We start from the raw sequence: 15,824 nt of genomic DNA on the forward strand, positions 1-15,824 counted from the left end.
CCTCCAAACTCAGGTGAGACTTCAATATTCTCCTCCATCAATTCCAGCACCAACAAATCCCTGGACGTGTTTTGGTATTCTAGCAAATGAAGTAGTTCTGACTCACAAAGAGCCGCTGGGATCGAGCCTGACCTGAGAGGGAAGCTGCTCGCCAGCTGGGCAGCAGAGTGGGCGTGGTGGTGGAAGCTATAGGCTCGCTGCAGTTTAAAGCAGGAAAAGAAAAAAGGTTGAAACATGCGGAGTCATCGCTGACTCAGTGGACGTTCTTAAAAATAGTCTGAGGGAGTAAGGAAGAAGGGAACGGGGAGAGAAATGGAAAAATGTAGCAAATGCAAGAGATAAATTGTGAGCAAGGTTCATCCTGTACTATGCAGCGATCTTTTTAAAGACCAGCTGCCGTTTCTCGGCGAGAACATTTTGAGAAAGGGATCACGTTTTGGTCGATCTTCACTGACAGAACTGAGAGGTCAAAGGTCGACTTGAGTTTAAAGTTGAGGATACAAATGGTTTTGGGTTTAATCGGGGTAAGTGTTAGAGAGTTGTGATAAGATTAGAGTAACGGGTGATGTCGTGCGTGACTTAAAGGAATGTTCTCAAAGATAGCTGCCTTAAAGTGTGTGTGCGTGTGCGTGTGTGTGAGTGTGCGCACGTTTGTGTAAGAAAGGGCAAGATAGTTGGAGAAGATTAGTCGTGATATCAGTGATGAACCAGAATCTGAGCGTGTGGAAAGAGTAAACAAGATTAAATATGTGTGTGTGTGTGTGTGTGTGTGTGTGTGTGTGTGAGAGAGAGAGAGATGAGATGAGATGATAGAGGCAGTGTGTAGAGACCATACATAAGAGGTGCGATAATGTGAATCAAGAATGGGAACAAAGACAGATGCAGAGGTGAAGAAAACTAGACTGTTTCCGACTGTTTCATTTAACAGAAGCACAGAAATGTGTGTGATTTATATTTCCTGTCCTAAAATGTTAGGCAGCTACTGCAACTGCACTGTAATTACTCTTCCTGTCAGAGAAAAGCTGGTTTTATGAGTAGCCAACCTCAAAATGCATTTCGTATCAAATGAAACGTATCCATGAAGCGCTCAGTATCATTTGTAATCGTGTTAATTTGTTCTTTAAACGGTGCCGTTTGTAAAAAACTAAGGTTGGTGCACTCATAGTTGGATAGCTTGTGAGCCGGAAAGAAAGGAGAGGAAAGAATATCTGACCTAGAAACGGTCTGAAAAATGTGTCCTGCCACTAAACTGTTCCATCGGTGGGATCTGGTTCGTTTCCTCTATGTTCATCATCGATGATGAATCAGCATTCCACGTGATTTATGAAGAAAAACATGACCTATGTGAACTTTAGTAAAAAAAAAAAAAAAAAAAGGGCTAATGGAAAACAACAAAAGGAAATTATCACGATGTAAGACAAGCCAATACTGTGCATCCCTGAATGTGAACAAATGTTCTCGTCCACTCACTTGACTTTTTTGTCTCCACCGGGATGTAACTGCACACATTTGCTGCCTCTGCGCCTCGTCTTGCCTCCCCCCCATGAGGCCTATCTCTTCCACCTCAATCAAAACTGTCGTCCCCGAAGGTGCACCCCCCCCCGCCTCGCTCTCCTCTCGTCCTACTTCCCATCATGCTTCGCAGGTTTTCCTGTCCTTTCCTCTGTTAAACTCTACCTGTGAACAGAGCAATCACCTTGCTCACTCTTCTGAGTTCCACAGCCCCGCTGAGCCAGCACAGCCGGCGCTGGGCTCAGCCTGACTTAAGCACTCTGTTTGGAGGAGTCGCAGCAAGGACTGGGAAAAGTTCACCGCGGCTGAACCGAGCCACAGGCCGCACTGCACTTGAGTTCGGTGATTTGCCTTTCCAGTCAGGGCAAAGGGGAAAGGACACAAAGTTTGAATATTTTAAGGCCAAAGAGATTCTGGCTCTTGAGAAAAGATACGGGGCTGGAGCCTTAGAGGCCAGCCCCCCACCACTGCCGCCCTTGTCGTGTGTTAGTAGGACAGATCAGCTCCACCATACACACCACCTCTGTTGACAGAGCCACAAAACTGACATCAAGTATCATAAAAGCTAAAAAGCCGGATAAAGATTCTGTAAGACAGTGGCGATGTCTGCTCTGAAGAAACACCACATCATTATCAAGAAATCATTAAGAGCTTATCTGCTGAATAGACGGACTGTCGCGCTGGAAGTGATGACATAATGAGAGAAAGAAAGATGGATGGAGAGTTGGGGGAATGAATGAGAGAGGTGTAAGGCCAAAGATGCAAATGGAGAGATATAAAAGCATGAGAAAAACATGCAGGAACGAATAGAAAAGGACTGCATGTGAGGAGTGAAAGGTGAAGCAGACTATTCTCAGGAGTGCGTCCTCCTTTCCATCTTCCAGCCTGCCAACAATTATCTCTGAGAAGCACTGATTGTTGCAGGAGTCTGAATGGCTGATGGAATCAGCTGCACTATCACAGTTGGGTCACTGCCTACAGATGTCAAACCTATCAGACAAGAACCCATTTACTGTGCAGCCCCCCGCCTGGGTGTCACAGGGATGAAATACAAGCACTCTATTTAAGAGGTAGCAACTAAACTCAAATCATTCCATTCATTCTGACAATAGAATTAACTTGAATAACGAAGACGACTGTTGGGGAGTTCAGAAGCACGCAATCGCATTCATACGGTCTTACAAACATGCAACAAGAGTGACATTGTGCCCCTCGTGCAGTCATAAGAACTGAAACTGTAAACTGATTACACACAAACAGAATGAAACAAAATGACAACATATGAACCCCGGAGGAGCACAGTAACCTTCGCCTCACCATGTGACGGGAAGTAATTATGCAAAGATTCCTGTCATGAAGCAGAGGCCTAAAAGGTTGGCTTAAATAATTGAAGCATGAAAGCTACATTTCCAAAGTAAGAGCTTTTGGAGAAAGGTAGCAGTATAAGAAACAGGATATTCTTAAGATGAAAATTGTGGAAAATTTCTAATCGAATTACATATTTCCCCAAATACATGGCAACATGGGCACAGCTGAGGGAATCAAGTTTTTCCTGATGAAAATAAATATCTAGTACTGCATCTGTTCAGCTTAGACTCAACAGCAGCTTCCTTAATACTGTACATGAGATGGATTTCCGTTTGGTAAGTGTAACTTTTAAAAGTCCACTTGCACAGGAAAAAAAAATCCAGTGGTGACTCCAAACTGACGAGGGAGCTGTGTGGCCCTGTGGTCATACAAGCAACCCTGTAATATTAATTCCAGCCTTCGACCCGGCGATACCAGCTCAAGTGTCCTTGAACAAAGAACCGAATCCCCACAATCTCCACGAGTGCTGCTCTGCAGCTCGGCCGCACCACTGACCGCCCTGAGGGAGGGTCGAACGGGCAAAAGCGTCACGTAACTGCACGACCATATCAAATATCCGTGGCAACAGCAGCAACAAGGTGCTAAAGCTCTACATAGTTTTTCTTTGGCCTAAACTCGTCACAGAGGAGCAAGGTGGAGCTCACCCAGAGGCTATGATATGAGGAACCCTTCCCACCACTCCTTCAGACGCTTGAATATTCTTGATGTAGCCGAGTGGCTCAAGGACATTGTGAAGCCACTGTGTGAAGCAGCTTTTACGAGATTAATCCAACAGTAGTTGATATTTTGACTCCGTACTGCTGGTGTGTATTAATACCACCACTGGGGGATGTTTTCCATATAGAAAGGTTTATATCCATTTTATTCTAAGTCTATCAGCAACATCTGTTTAATGATATCCTGGAGACCCAGTTTGACCAAAAATGTCCCTTCTGTCTATTCCAGTTTGCTCTCGACTGCATATAAAACACCCAGTTGGCAGGAAGAACAGGACTGATGTTAAAAAATAAATTGATAAAAATCAACAGATGCAATTTTAGAAATGGGAAGCAGCACAAGGGGATCTGCTCAGTGTACTGTATTTAATGTTGCAAGACGGATGTTTGAAAACCCTCCAAAGTAGACAAAGTGCTGAGCTGTTCAGCTTCAAACAGAACACAAATTGTCGGTTGAACAATTATGGCGTAGAGTGCTGAGGTGTCCGTTTGTGACTTTTGCAGCCACGAAAACCGCATTTTACCACATCGCAGTCCTATAATGCACATTACCGCAAGGTTTTACCTCAACAAAACCACTTCTGAAGAGTCTTTGCAGATGAATACTGGAGGGAATCTTTGACATTGCAACATCGTGTGAAGAGGGCATTTACAGCTGTCGGTCAGACTCGGTAGCATGAAGGAAACGGTCCAACCCCAGTCAACGGTTTCCTCAGCGTGCTGTTAATTGATCGTGCATGCACGTCAATGTTGCCTCACTCTCTCTACTGTAAAATCAGACAGGCTGAATGAAAACCCTCTCTCTACCTGGAAAAAGGGGCCAACAAAGATAGCGATAAGGTGAGAAACCACTGAACGACAACTACTCAGCACCTCCAAAAAAACAAAACAAAACACAGAGTTTTGCTCCCTTTAAGAATTCAGGAGGCAGAAGCGTCCCGACACTCTTACTGCTGCAGTGTTTCATCTTAGTCCCATGTCAAATTAGTTGTCATTATATTATAGTCAAGTTTTGTTCGAAAACTCAAGAGTTTTACTCATAGCTTACTCAAATAAAACAATTTTTAATCTAGTTTTATTTGGTCAAAATTGGTCCTGATTTCTTCGTTGTGAGCCTCAATGGGGCTCTAGACTTTTGGGCTGCTGATTTTTGGTTTGGTCTTTTCACTAAAATGCATCATGGTTTCTTTTCAACAAGTAAGCTACATTATTTGGCTAGTAAGTGAAAATAAAGGTAATGTGATGAAGGATTATGAAGAATGTGATGACTGTGACAAGCGATGCTTGTGTAAGTGCTCATGAGATATGAAGGACAAAACATGATGCCGTTTTGAAGGGAGGAAAAAAAAATTACCTTTACAGTTGTTCGTCGTTTACTCCTCCTGAAAAGGTGAGACTTCAGAGAAGAGACAATTTGGTTAAAACAAGGCGGTAACCCACGGTCAAGGTGTGTAATTAACTTTACTGTGTTATACTCAGAAGTGCATTTTATTTAAACTTTTTTTTTTTTTTTGCTGATTGGCTAGATAATAGGAGCATCTCTCAGTTTAACCAAATAGCATTATAAATTACAGCTAACAGAACAATGATTTAAATACACAGATTGGACATAAAAGCTAGAGGAAACTACTCTGCCACCATTCCAGCCAAAATCAATGTTACATTAATGCCAATTTTGCCATTAATCTGCCCAAAAATTAAATGGGTTAGTCCTTGGCCTATGCTACATTGCTACCAAAAGTATGGTTTATCCAGCGTCATAGTATTTGTGGACTCATACTAACAGATGAACAATGTTCCACCTTAATGGAGGTAATGAACATTAGTGTGCTGGTTATCTGGCTGTCAGGTCCTTTTCCATGACACTAATTGCATAGCAAGCTTGTTGTTTTGAGAGTTCGTACAGAGAAAATACATTTACATAAGTAACTACCGTGTGTCTTTAATTTGGAGTGTCACGACTTATTTCCGTCAATAAGGAGCACAGACATGGTTTAATGTTTCATGCCATGTTTCAATTAGGCATTAAAATGTATGTGCCTGATGGGATTAAACATAAAAGTGCCACTGGTGCAACCACGGGGTGCAGAGCTTCCTCATCAGGCTCTGTTGGACCGCAAGTGCCCCACTTTGCCCTGCAGCGTTTGTGTTTAACGTTCAGAACCTTCTTAGCTGCTCCATGTGGAGCTGGAGATGCATATTAGTGACATAAATTCAGTTTGCTCACTTTAGGTACATTTTGGAGTCACAGAGGGAGCACATTAATATGTGCCTGGAGTACGTGTTTACAACCTTGTTTGTATATGGATGTGCATATGCATGTGTATCTACAACATCCTGCTGCCTTTGGAGAGAAAGCTACAAAAGAAAAGTTATTTAAGCACTATGAAGAAAATACTGGAAGAAGAAAACACATTTCTTCCAAAACTGGAAGCAGTCGGGGCATTGTTAAATATTCAGGAGTATCTTCTGAGCACACAGAGGCCTGTGTCATTTGAGGCCACCAGATTCTTTTAGTTGTGATCCATTCGCGGTGGACGGAGTGCATCGGAAGATGCTCAGTGGTCTTGGTTATGGTCATGTAATGTTAACTGAGCCTCTAACGGATGGCTCACTGATTAAAGTATTGCCACATTCATGTGCAGCATGATCGATGGGTTGGCGTTCATTTGCAGTGACATTCTGGGGAAAAAATACGAGACTGAGTTACCGTTAATGCAATCCAATATTTCCTTCTGCTGCAGCTTTGCACTGAGACTATTTAACATGAAACACAAGCTGACTTCTTTTCTCAAGCAGCAACATGAAGTGCGATGCGTTTGTCACTCAGCCTAGCAAGTACTGCCACCATTCATCAAAACTGCATCTGCAAAACAGTCGTTCACGGTATTTTTTGACAGTGAATCAGCTTGAGATATAGCAGGGAGTGATGGAAGAAGAAGGAGCAGTCGCAGTGAGCTGCTAGATGAAGAGCTGCAGGCAACAGGCTAAACTTCAACTCCTCTGCAAGGTAACCAACTCCTTTCTGTCTGTCTGCAAACTCCCACAGTGTGCAGCAGAGAAATCAGATCGGGTTTGCTCGCAGTATCACGGCTGGCAAAGGCCAATTATTGCCAGACTTCTGTTTGCAAAGACAATCGTTTATTTTGATGACTGAATTATTCTGGAACCTGCGCTACAAAGCTACACGGTCATGAATTATAGTGATGTAATTTATAAGTATGAGTGCATCTACTCTTACAGCTTTGGATGCCGTTTACCACTCAGCCTTTGTCTTATTGCAGGTGATGTTTGTATTACCCAACACCCCATTAGGAATGAAAAAGTTCTGTGCTTCCCTTTGTCTGCGAGTGGATAAGCATATCTTAAAGGCTCCTATGGGGAAGCTGTCATCCGATGTATGTCTTCTGGACCACATCACATCACGTTTCACTGCTGATCCCAGGCCCCAGGTTGCCTTTGATGAAGGCCATCAGTGATTGAATGTTTAATTTTTATTTTTTTTCACTAGGGAACAGTCGTGTGGTTTTTATTTACCCTCACTGAGAGATGCAGCACCAGGAAAACAGTGCCCTTCACCTGATGTTCTTAAAGGAAGACTATATTTATTCATGTCTTGACAGACATAGACGGTGATGCCAGTTCTCAATGTCAGTTCCACGACAGATCATATTCACTGTCCGTTTTTGCTATGAACTGTGCTTGACTGCATTGCTGAAAATAATTCAAAAGGCAATATAGTGGTGGAGTGAAAGTCTATTAGGATACAGGCAGCTCTGGGTTATAAATCTGAAAATTATTCCTTCAAATGGGTGGCGGGTGGGTGATTTATGCATATATCGGTAGACAGATTATGTCAGACCTGATTCACGCATCACTCACAGGAGACTACACTCCGCAGGTATATTTTATTTAATCCTCAATTTTGTGTTACAAATAAGGACTTGTCCCCTGCAAGTCAATTTGGCAGGCAACAAAAAAGTATCCAAGTTCTACAGCAAACTCTGGTTCCCACCAATAACATTTTGTGGAATTAAGCTACAATGTAACTGGTCAGCCTCCCTGGAATCAGACAAGCTAGATGCCCTTCTCCTCTCTGAGATATGTTAGGGAGCCAGAGACCAGCTGACAGCTGGTTCTCTTAGTGTAATGAATGGTAGTGGGTGGACTGGTTAGCATACTGCTATGATAGGTCAAATTCACTTTTCTTCACAACGGTCTTTTTCCTGCATTAATAGAACTAGATATCATTTGCAATGCAACAATTTGAAATGATGTCATGTTGTAAACTTTCCTGAGCGGGTGCAGTGATTTGATGCAGCACAACGCAAGATTACCATTTTATTGGCTCGCTGTCCCATCATCTGTAACTGAGCCAGCAACATGTTCATCCTCCTGAACAGCACACTCCAAGCCTGAGTTTCTAATATAAAACTAATTCAGTCTACCTCTCCAGCACATCCAACCTGGCAGCAGCTCAGGACTTACACAAGCCTCGCAAAGAGAACCCATTGCATTGTTTCTGTTCATTGGGCTCCCAGCTGTACTGACACCTCACTGAAGAGTCACACAATGACCTGGGCACTAGACCTCTACTGAGATGTTGTTGACATGGCAGAGCACAAGAGGGACACTTGAAGCCAGGTCCTGCATTTTGAAGGATGTTCTCCCTATTCAACACCACCACACCAATCTGCTTCAAACTGAAGACCTCTTCAAAACGTTTCCTGAATGAGAGGGTGGAGAATAAATTGTTTGACAGAAAAAGCGGTTGCAGTTTTCTCTGTGCCTCGTGCACAATCCAAGATAAAGAAACATTATTTTGGGATTCTCCTTTTTCTGGGGTTGATGTCCGGCCCAGACTATAGGACTCTCGTTAACAGTACAAGTAACCAGGAAACCGTCGAGACTCCCTGACGCAGTAGCAAATTAACACAGATCATAATGGGGAACTTACAAAACCTCCATAGCAACGCAACATTCTTTGATTTCCCTCATTCATTTCCACCTTTCCTTCATTTGCATTGATGCAGCAAAAGAAGAAGACCCAGACGACATGATATTCACTCACTGCCTCCAGTTCAGCTTCAGAGGTTTTTTTTCTTTTTTCAGTTGATTGACTTGAAAATGAGGAAAAACCACCATTGAGGCTGAAAGCTCTGTGGACCTCACTGAGCAACTGGCTGGCTGCACGTCCTCTGCCTCTCACTCTCTGCCTAACCTTTGTGATGCTCTATTAAGTGTTGTGGCATTATTCAGCGGGGAAACTGCTGTGTGCTGGATCAAGGATAGGCCAACATCCTGCTGGCTGAAAGGTCTGCCGGGGGAGATTGAGAGGAGGTCTGGGACAGATACTATTATACTTAATAGTGTTGGCAGAGTACCAAAATTCCCATTGTTATATGAGATCTCGCCAACAAAAATCTCAATATTCATGCTGAAACAACACCATGGCAGAAACCTAAAGCTGGCTGCACACGATGCGTGGTACACTCGAGAGGGGAGGAAATCAAATACATTGTACTCAGAGTAGATATTTAAAAGCTGATACTGACTATCCCAATTGTACTTGTCTGCGAGTTTCCAGTGGTGCATTAAGTATTACAAATTTTCATCTCAAAATGTGTCCGTGTGTGATGAGAAAATACTTGAAGGAGATGTCAGGTTAATGGATGTGTACATTAAGTATCCGCTGTGCAGTTACACTCGGCTCAGATCTAAGCGTGCTCAGCAACAACAATCATCGCCGTGTCAGCGTCTTCTTTTTACTCTCTCTGCTCCTATCAAACCACACTCCCTCCCCTCTTTCATCTTAGTATCTGAGCGCCCACCCCGCTCCCCATCCTCTCTTTGACTGCTTCCTTGCCACTTTTATCTTCCTGCTCCATGTTTTCGCCTCTTTTTTGGGGCTTTTCTTCTCACCCTCCTTTCTACTGTTGTGGGATTCTCTCCAGTTGCCTTTTCACTTTCTTCTCCCCTGGCTGTCATTTTACCCCTCAAACCAATCTTTCTCAATTTAGTCTTTCTATGCTGCCTCCTATTTTCTTTGCACTCTTTTTCATTCAGTTTATCTTTGCCTCCTTCTCTGTCTTTAAAACTCTTCCTCCTCCTTCTTAACTGACACCTTATCCCCCCCTTTTTATGCTGTTAAGATTAACATTTTTCAACATCGTGCCACTCGTGGGTTTACATGCGCAGTTGCTTGATTAGGCCCTTTAACTGGACTGCTGTCACTGTCACAGAGTACCAGAAACAGGTGAGAACCGATGTATTGATGGAAGTAGGTGTGCTTCTGGAATGGTAGTTTTGGATACCCCCCCCCCTAAAGCTTGTTGCAATTGCAATTTTTTCAGCTATGCTGCAGCTAGTGGGGATCCTAATAAACTGAACCTCCAGGAGCTGTGAATCACATACCAAATGCGTGAGAGGAGCTGACCTAAATTCAAAGACCATTAACAAAAATTGGACAACGTTACAGCCCTGCATATCTCTCCTCATCTGTCCAGATATCTCTGTATAGGCCCTAGCACATGCTACGATGAAACCTCCTGAACTGCGCACAGTAAAACTCCTATATTAAATAACACAGCTGAACATCCAGAACATGTGCAGCACAGTTTAGCCAATTTGAGGCAGACTTAAGTGTAAACATGCCTGAGTAAACAAACCCCCAAATGCAATATCTGGGCATGTTCGTCTGCCTTTTAATAGTTTAACTTGGAGAGTTTCAGACAACATGTTTCATGTATATTTGACAAGCCCAGCTCCAGCTCCAACACAAGAAATAAACACCTTCTAAACGTACCGAGTGAAGATTCTCAGTCATTTGGTTCATTGCTATACAAGTAGAGTTGAATCCAAGTGCAACTTTACTTGGTTGTGAATACTTGAAGTTGTTTCACCTCTAAATCAAGGGACTTCCTCCGTTCCAAGAGCTCCATTTTCAACCTGCTATCAGACAAAGACTGACAGTAACTGGTGTTGTCTTTTATGACCAGTGGTTTGATCCTTTCCTTTGTACATCATGTGAGTGACTCAGCCTCTTTCCATGTTGAAACTGGGTCAATGCAGCAACATGCATAAAGTTTTCTTATGGAACCAAGAGTACAAAATCAAGAAAAAGTCAGGCTGTCTTGATGATGCTGATTCTTTTTCCCACGTTGAAAAAGAATTGAGTATTAATAACAATCCAAATTTCAAGTTTTCCTTCCAGTCTGCTGTTGAAAGAATCACCCAGGAATTTTTAAACAACCAGACTTTTACATGCAAATGAGTTCCATTAAAAGATTTTTTTTTTTCAAAATCATTTTCAAAACCAGAGAAATTGGTTCCCATCTTTCTCTTTTTTTTTTTTTTTTTTTTTTTAAAGGGATGTGTTCATGTTCATAAATGTTGACTGAGGTGCCCCAGATCCTAAGAATAAAATCTGACGTAACATCACATCGGTTAGGCCGGGCTTTGGATCCCCCTCCCTAACGTAAGTGTCTACATCTTTTTGTAAGCGTTTCACTACACATCCTTTAGCTCTCATTTCTTTTCCAATTCTCTCTCTAACAGAGTCAGCAGAACAGCAGTCGTTAGTGGAATTACTTTGGGGTTTCATGGCAAAGCTTTCAACCTCAGTAAACGTATTCCAGCACAGAGAATGTCATCACACCAGTGGGGTACAGAAGACTGAGTAAAGAGACTCCAGTTACAGTGAAGGACAACTTGATACACGAATGTTCCAGCTAATGAGCTTTTGCCACAGCATGTTGGAAACACATTTTCACACAGAAATATCTTCGAGGGAAGATGTACATTATTTGGTATCCTTCTTCCTGCTTCTAGCGTGCAAATTTCACTTTGTATGTATGTAGTTTTTTTCTTCTATGCTCATAAGGCTATTATTTAATGAGATTTTCCTCGATACTGTAAGAAGGCATTTTCTCATATTGCGTCTAGTCTATTTATGACTTTGTCAGCTTTACTATAAACAACACTTTAAGATCAAACATTTATTCTATACCCTTGCCCTTGGCGACAAAAATTATTCAGGGAGGCTTGTTGTGATTCAAGGTGTGAAAATTGCTGTCAAAACACTTCCAAAAAGTCCCCGAGCAAGGGCGTCAGACTGATGTCTGCCAACCTGCACTGGGATGAGATGACACGGCAACCATGATCAACCTTCAAGAGAGGGTTAAATGCTGTTAAACTGCAGAAATAAAGGTTGCGTTCAAGATATGTAAACACTGTGTGTGTGTGTGTGTGTGTGTGTGTGTGTGTGTGTGTGTGTGTGTGTATGCTCACATTGCAAACACTTTTAAAATGTTGCATTTTTAGGTGACATAAAGTCATTGAGAGGAAATTGTGATGGAACAGCATGTCTCTGGAGAGTGCTCTCTTGGATTTTTGCCAACACTTTTTTCACAATTTTCTCCCAAATGTAGACATGCCATGTTTAAGATGTGTCCCCAAGAACAGAATAATAAAAATGTCATTTGGAAAGACTTTGAAACAAAGATCTGCACAGTGCAACCAGCAACAACCCTTGCAGCCAATGACAGAGGAGGAGTGATGTGACAGGTGAACTGTACCCAACCTCGTGTTCTGGAGTGGGATGCTCATGCATTGTGTTCTGAGTGGGACATAGTTTGTGTGTGTGTGTTTGTGTGCATTTTTTGCATGTGTGTGATATCTGCACAGCAAAACTATTTTCTCCTTGAAAGTTGAATTCATGGTATATATTTCTGCTCGATGTGATTGTGGCATGAACGTTCATGAATACTGAAATCTAAATTTACATCTATACACACTGGTCAACTTCCACATCTTTGAATCCAATACTAGGTATTTCCAAGTTCAAATATTCTTAGTTTTGAAGTTAAGATCTTTTTTTTTTTTTTAAATCTACATTTTGAGGCTGACGGATTGGAAAACATTCAGAGTGAGGGGGAGTGTAAACACGTAGAAACTTAAACTTGAAAAACATGAAGAACTATTGTTCCACAAATGGTGAAACTTGGTACACCAATTTATACTGGTGTTAATCTCTTCTCGACCCAACTAGAGAGGAATTATTTGGCCCAGGCCTCATAGTCCTCTATCTAATCCTAAGCTAAATAAAACAAAGTTCCATTCAGAGGAGGCTTGTTTTTGTGTAATCCTGCTGATAGACAGGGATTCAAAGAGTGTCAGGTTCTAGCAAAGCTGATGTAAAAAAAATAAGGTCCAATGTTAAACTGAAAACACCAAAATTAAATGGTTAATTTCCTGGTTCTGCTACCACATTTGTCAAACTAAGGCCAGTGGTTTTTGAGTCATACTGCTAATTTCAAAACAGATATGAGTCATGAAGTGAGAAGGACTTTCTTCATAAATTCATACCGTGTGTGTTTCATTGGAAGTTTCCAGAAGAGCTCTACATTTCTACACAAAGACTTTTGAATCAATCTTGAATCATCTGAATAATATCATGCACACAGTGTATGTACTTGTACTAGCATTAGCATGTATCACATGCCTTTGGGAGGCCAATGTAACAAAGGAATTAGCCTACTTCCCTTGAATTAGTTGAAAACAATAAAATCTAACTTGGGTGCATCTCCTTTACCGCATTTAATAAAATTCTAATGAGACGGTGTCCTGAAAACTACCTTTACCCTCCTCAGCGACCTGTGCGGTTCCACTTTTCTATGCAAGGCTCACAGCGAGGCCTTGTTTCCAAGGATCCTCTGAGCCTCTGCTGGGATTAGTTTCCAAGACCATGTGTGACTCAATTGGCAATTCACAAAATATCTGCAATACTGACCAGTTCACAAGATTAAAATGCTGCCATCCATTTCTAAATGGCACAGGAGGGACTGGCTTGTTGACCTTGTTACTTGTACAACTCACACATCCTCTCCTCAGTATAAAAACTACATTATACAGCTCCTGGCAACTGCATAATGCCATTTGTAACACTTCCTGCATGTCCAATTAATGTAATTTTGGGCTGATTTTATCTTCAGATACTTTTAATAACCCACATTCAGGCAAGCTGACTGTCTCATCTTTACACTGATTATTTTTCATTTTGTGAAGGATACTTTTACAATCTGGGTTTACAAATAAAATAAAACATAAATCTTTTTCATATGTAGTCAGTCCAAATTAACTTATCAATTATCCTTATCACTTGTAAAATGTTCTCTGTTAGTAAAATGTATTTGTTTCTTCCTTTGCTGCAGAAGTAGAATTCAAGTACTCTGCAGGCACTTTGATAGAATCAAGATCAAATATTTTTGGATTTATCAAACAATTGTCATATTCCACACTACCACCCAGCACATTTCATTAAAGTTACACCTTTACCACCCCAAAATCAGCTCTTACGGCGCCGACTGGCTGCCTCACTGGGTAAGGCCTTTATGGTATACTGTAAAAGCACCGCACTGCCATTGAAAGACATTCAAAGGGTTTGTAGACACAGCCCCTTCAAGCTAACCCAGACCATCATCTAAAAATGTATTTTATGTGCTTGTGTAATTGTTTGCATTTTCTTTTCCAGCCACTGAGTGTTGCAAGAAGAAAAAAACAATAACTGCAAATGCCAAACTTATAAGCACATCAGCCCTCACTGCTACGTAGCAGTATAGAAGGAGGAACAAGACATTACTGCACCGAGAGCTGAAGGGAGGTTTCACTTCCATTTTTCCTCACAGAAATTGTGGGGATGATGATCAACTCTGCAAATAACAGAAGCTCATCTCGGAGGCTCAGGCTGCACATTTCTTGTTTTTCTGTTACACATCTAGGGAGGATTTATTTTTGGGAGCCCGAGAATAGAACAGGGTTCATACAGACGATGTAACAGCCACCATTTTATATAGTTGGGTTTATATGGTGAGGACCAAAGACAAGAGAATTCCAAATTAAACTGCTGACTATTCATCGTAACTCAAATGTGTCTCTGGATGTGAAAATTACTTGAATGTGTGAAAAAGCTTTAGTTCAGGTGATTCCTACCTTCTCCATCTCTCCGCTCTTCCTCTTGCGTCCCGAGCGGGTAATTTTGACGGTGACGGCACTCTCATCTCCCTGGCGTCGCAGCGCCATGCGGTTTGGTTGCAGAGGGCTGAAGGAGATCTCCAGCTCCGGCCGGGGGAAGCGACTCGTCCTCCCGTCCTCTGTGGAAATCTCCGAAGAGTCCAGCACTGAAGGATAGCCAGAAGAGCCCTGGAGGTTCGCACAGGGTTGAGAGGTTAATTGTTACTTAAGAGAAACATGTCCAAGTCTGAGGATAAAGGCTCCTCCGTACGACAACAGAGCAAATGACATCACTCAGCCCAGATTCCATGATGTGACATATGAACGGCCATTAGGGAGACTGATGATAATTATTTCTTTGTAGAAGCAGAAAAATTAGCAAAAATAAAAACTTACACACTGAGTGGTGCTCTGTCGTCTACAGAGGTAGCACTATCATGAAGCAGTCATACCCCCCCCCCCCCCCCCGAAATTAACAACAGTAGTACTTTTATAAAACAAGGTGGGACGAATTAAAACCTCAAACTTCACCACACTTCCCAATTAATGCCAGGAGCTTACCTGACTGCTGACAGACGCTCTGGTATTTCTCCTTCCTCCTGACCTCCTGGTAATGCTTTCACTCTGGGGCTTCTCACCCAGCACCGCAGGGCTCTTGTTGTTTTCAATCTGTTTGAAATAAAAGTAAGTTTATTTGGTGAAGTTTCAGCCAATATGTATTTGCCAGGTGTCACCACAATCTACATTGAGGCTAACAATGTCTGTAAAAAGACCTTCTCGCCATTCCTGGAAAATATTTGAGGGCAATTCTGAATAAGGACAAAGGTGATGTCCTAGTAAAGACATCGCTGACATGCACCGCTGAGGTTGATCTATGAATGATGTCCACTTTATTTTACAGACACTCAAACTGGGATTGTATAATTCACATATGAGCTCTGGGAATGCTTGAAAAAGCACCATGAAAAAAACAAACAAGAAGATTTCAAGCTAAAACTGAACAAACAACCACAGAAACCTTTAGCTCCCTCAGGCCCTCATCTTTCTCATTTGCTTTGACCTGAGCATGAAAGAAACACACTTCAGTGAAAAAACAAACAAGCAACTCCAATTCTAAAGAGCAGGAAGAATTTCTTCTAGCCATATTTAGGCATCTATCATTTCAAGTAAAAAAATAAAAATAAATCAAAATACAAAGCTGATGTTGCAATACTTTTC

General features: G+C 41.9%; 1 protein-coding gene across 4 annotated transcripts in view; it reads right to left on the reverse strand.

The window, feature by feature from the left end:
• Positions 1-15,824, reverse strand: part of kif20ba (kinesin family member 20Ba) — a 42,504-nt gene that overhangs the window by 8,347 nt on the left and 18,333 nt on the right. For 3 of the 4 annotated variants that reach the window (XM_086180346.1, XM_086180345.1, XM_086180348.1), the window contains exons 29-31: positions 15,168-15,275; positions 14,586-14,795; positions 4,951-4,992 (exon numbers count right to left, since the gene is read on the reverse strand). In XM_086180346.1, the coding sequence (XP_086036472.1) occupies positions 4,951-4,992; positions 14,586-14,795; positions 15,168-15,275 (360 nt within the window). The remainder of the gene's footprint in view (positions 1-4,950; positions 4,993-14,585; positions 14,796-15,167; positions 15,276-15,824) is intronic. The other variant, XM_086180347.1, reaches the window with a different exon arrangement.

This window comes from Aulostomus chinensis, chromosome 16, assembly GCF_037954235.1.
Source record: "Aulostomus chinensis isolate RoL2024-O1b breed Wild chromosome 16, RoL_Achi_v1.0, whole genome shotgun sequence".
Taxonomy (NCBI): domain Eukaryota; kingdom Metazoa; phylum Chordata; class Actinopteri; order Syngnathiformes; family Aulostomidae; genus Aulostomus; species Aulostomus chinensis.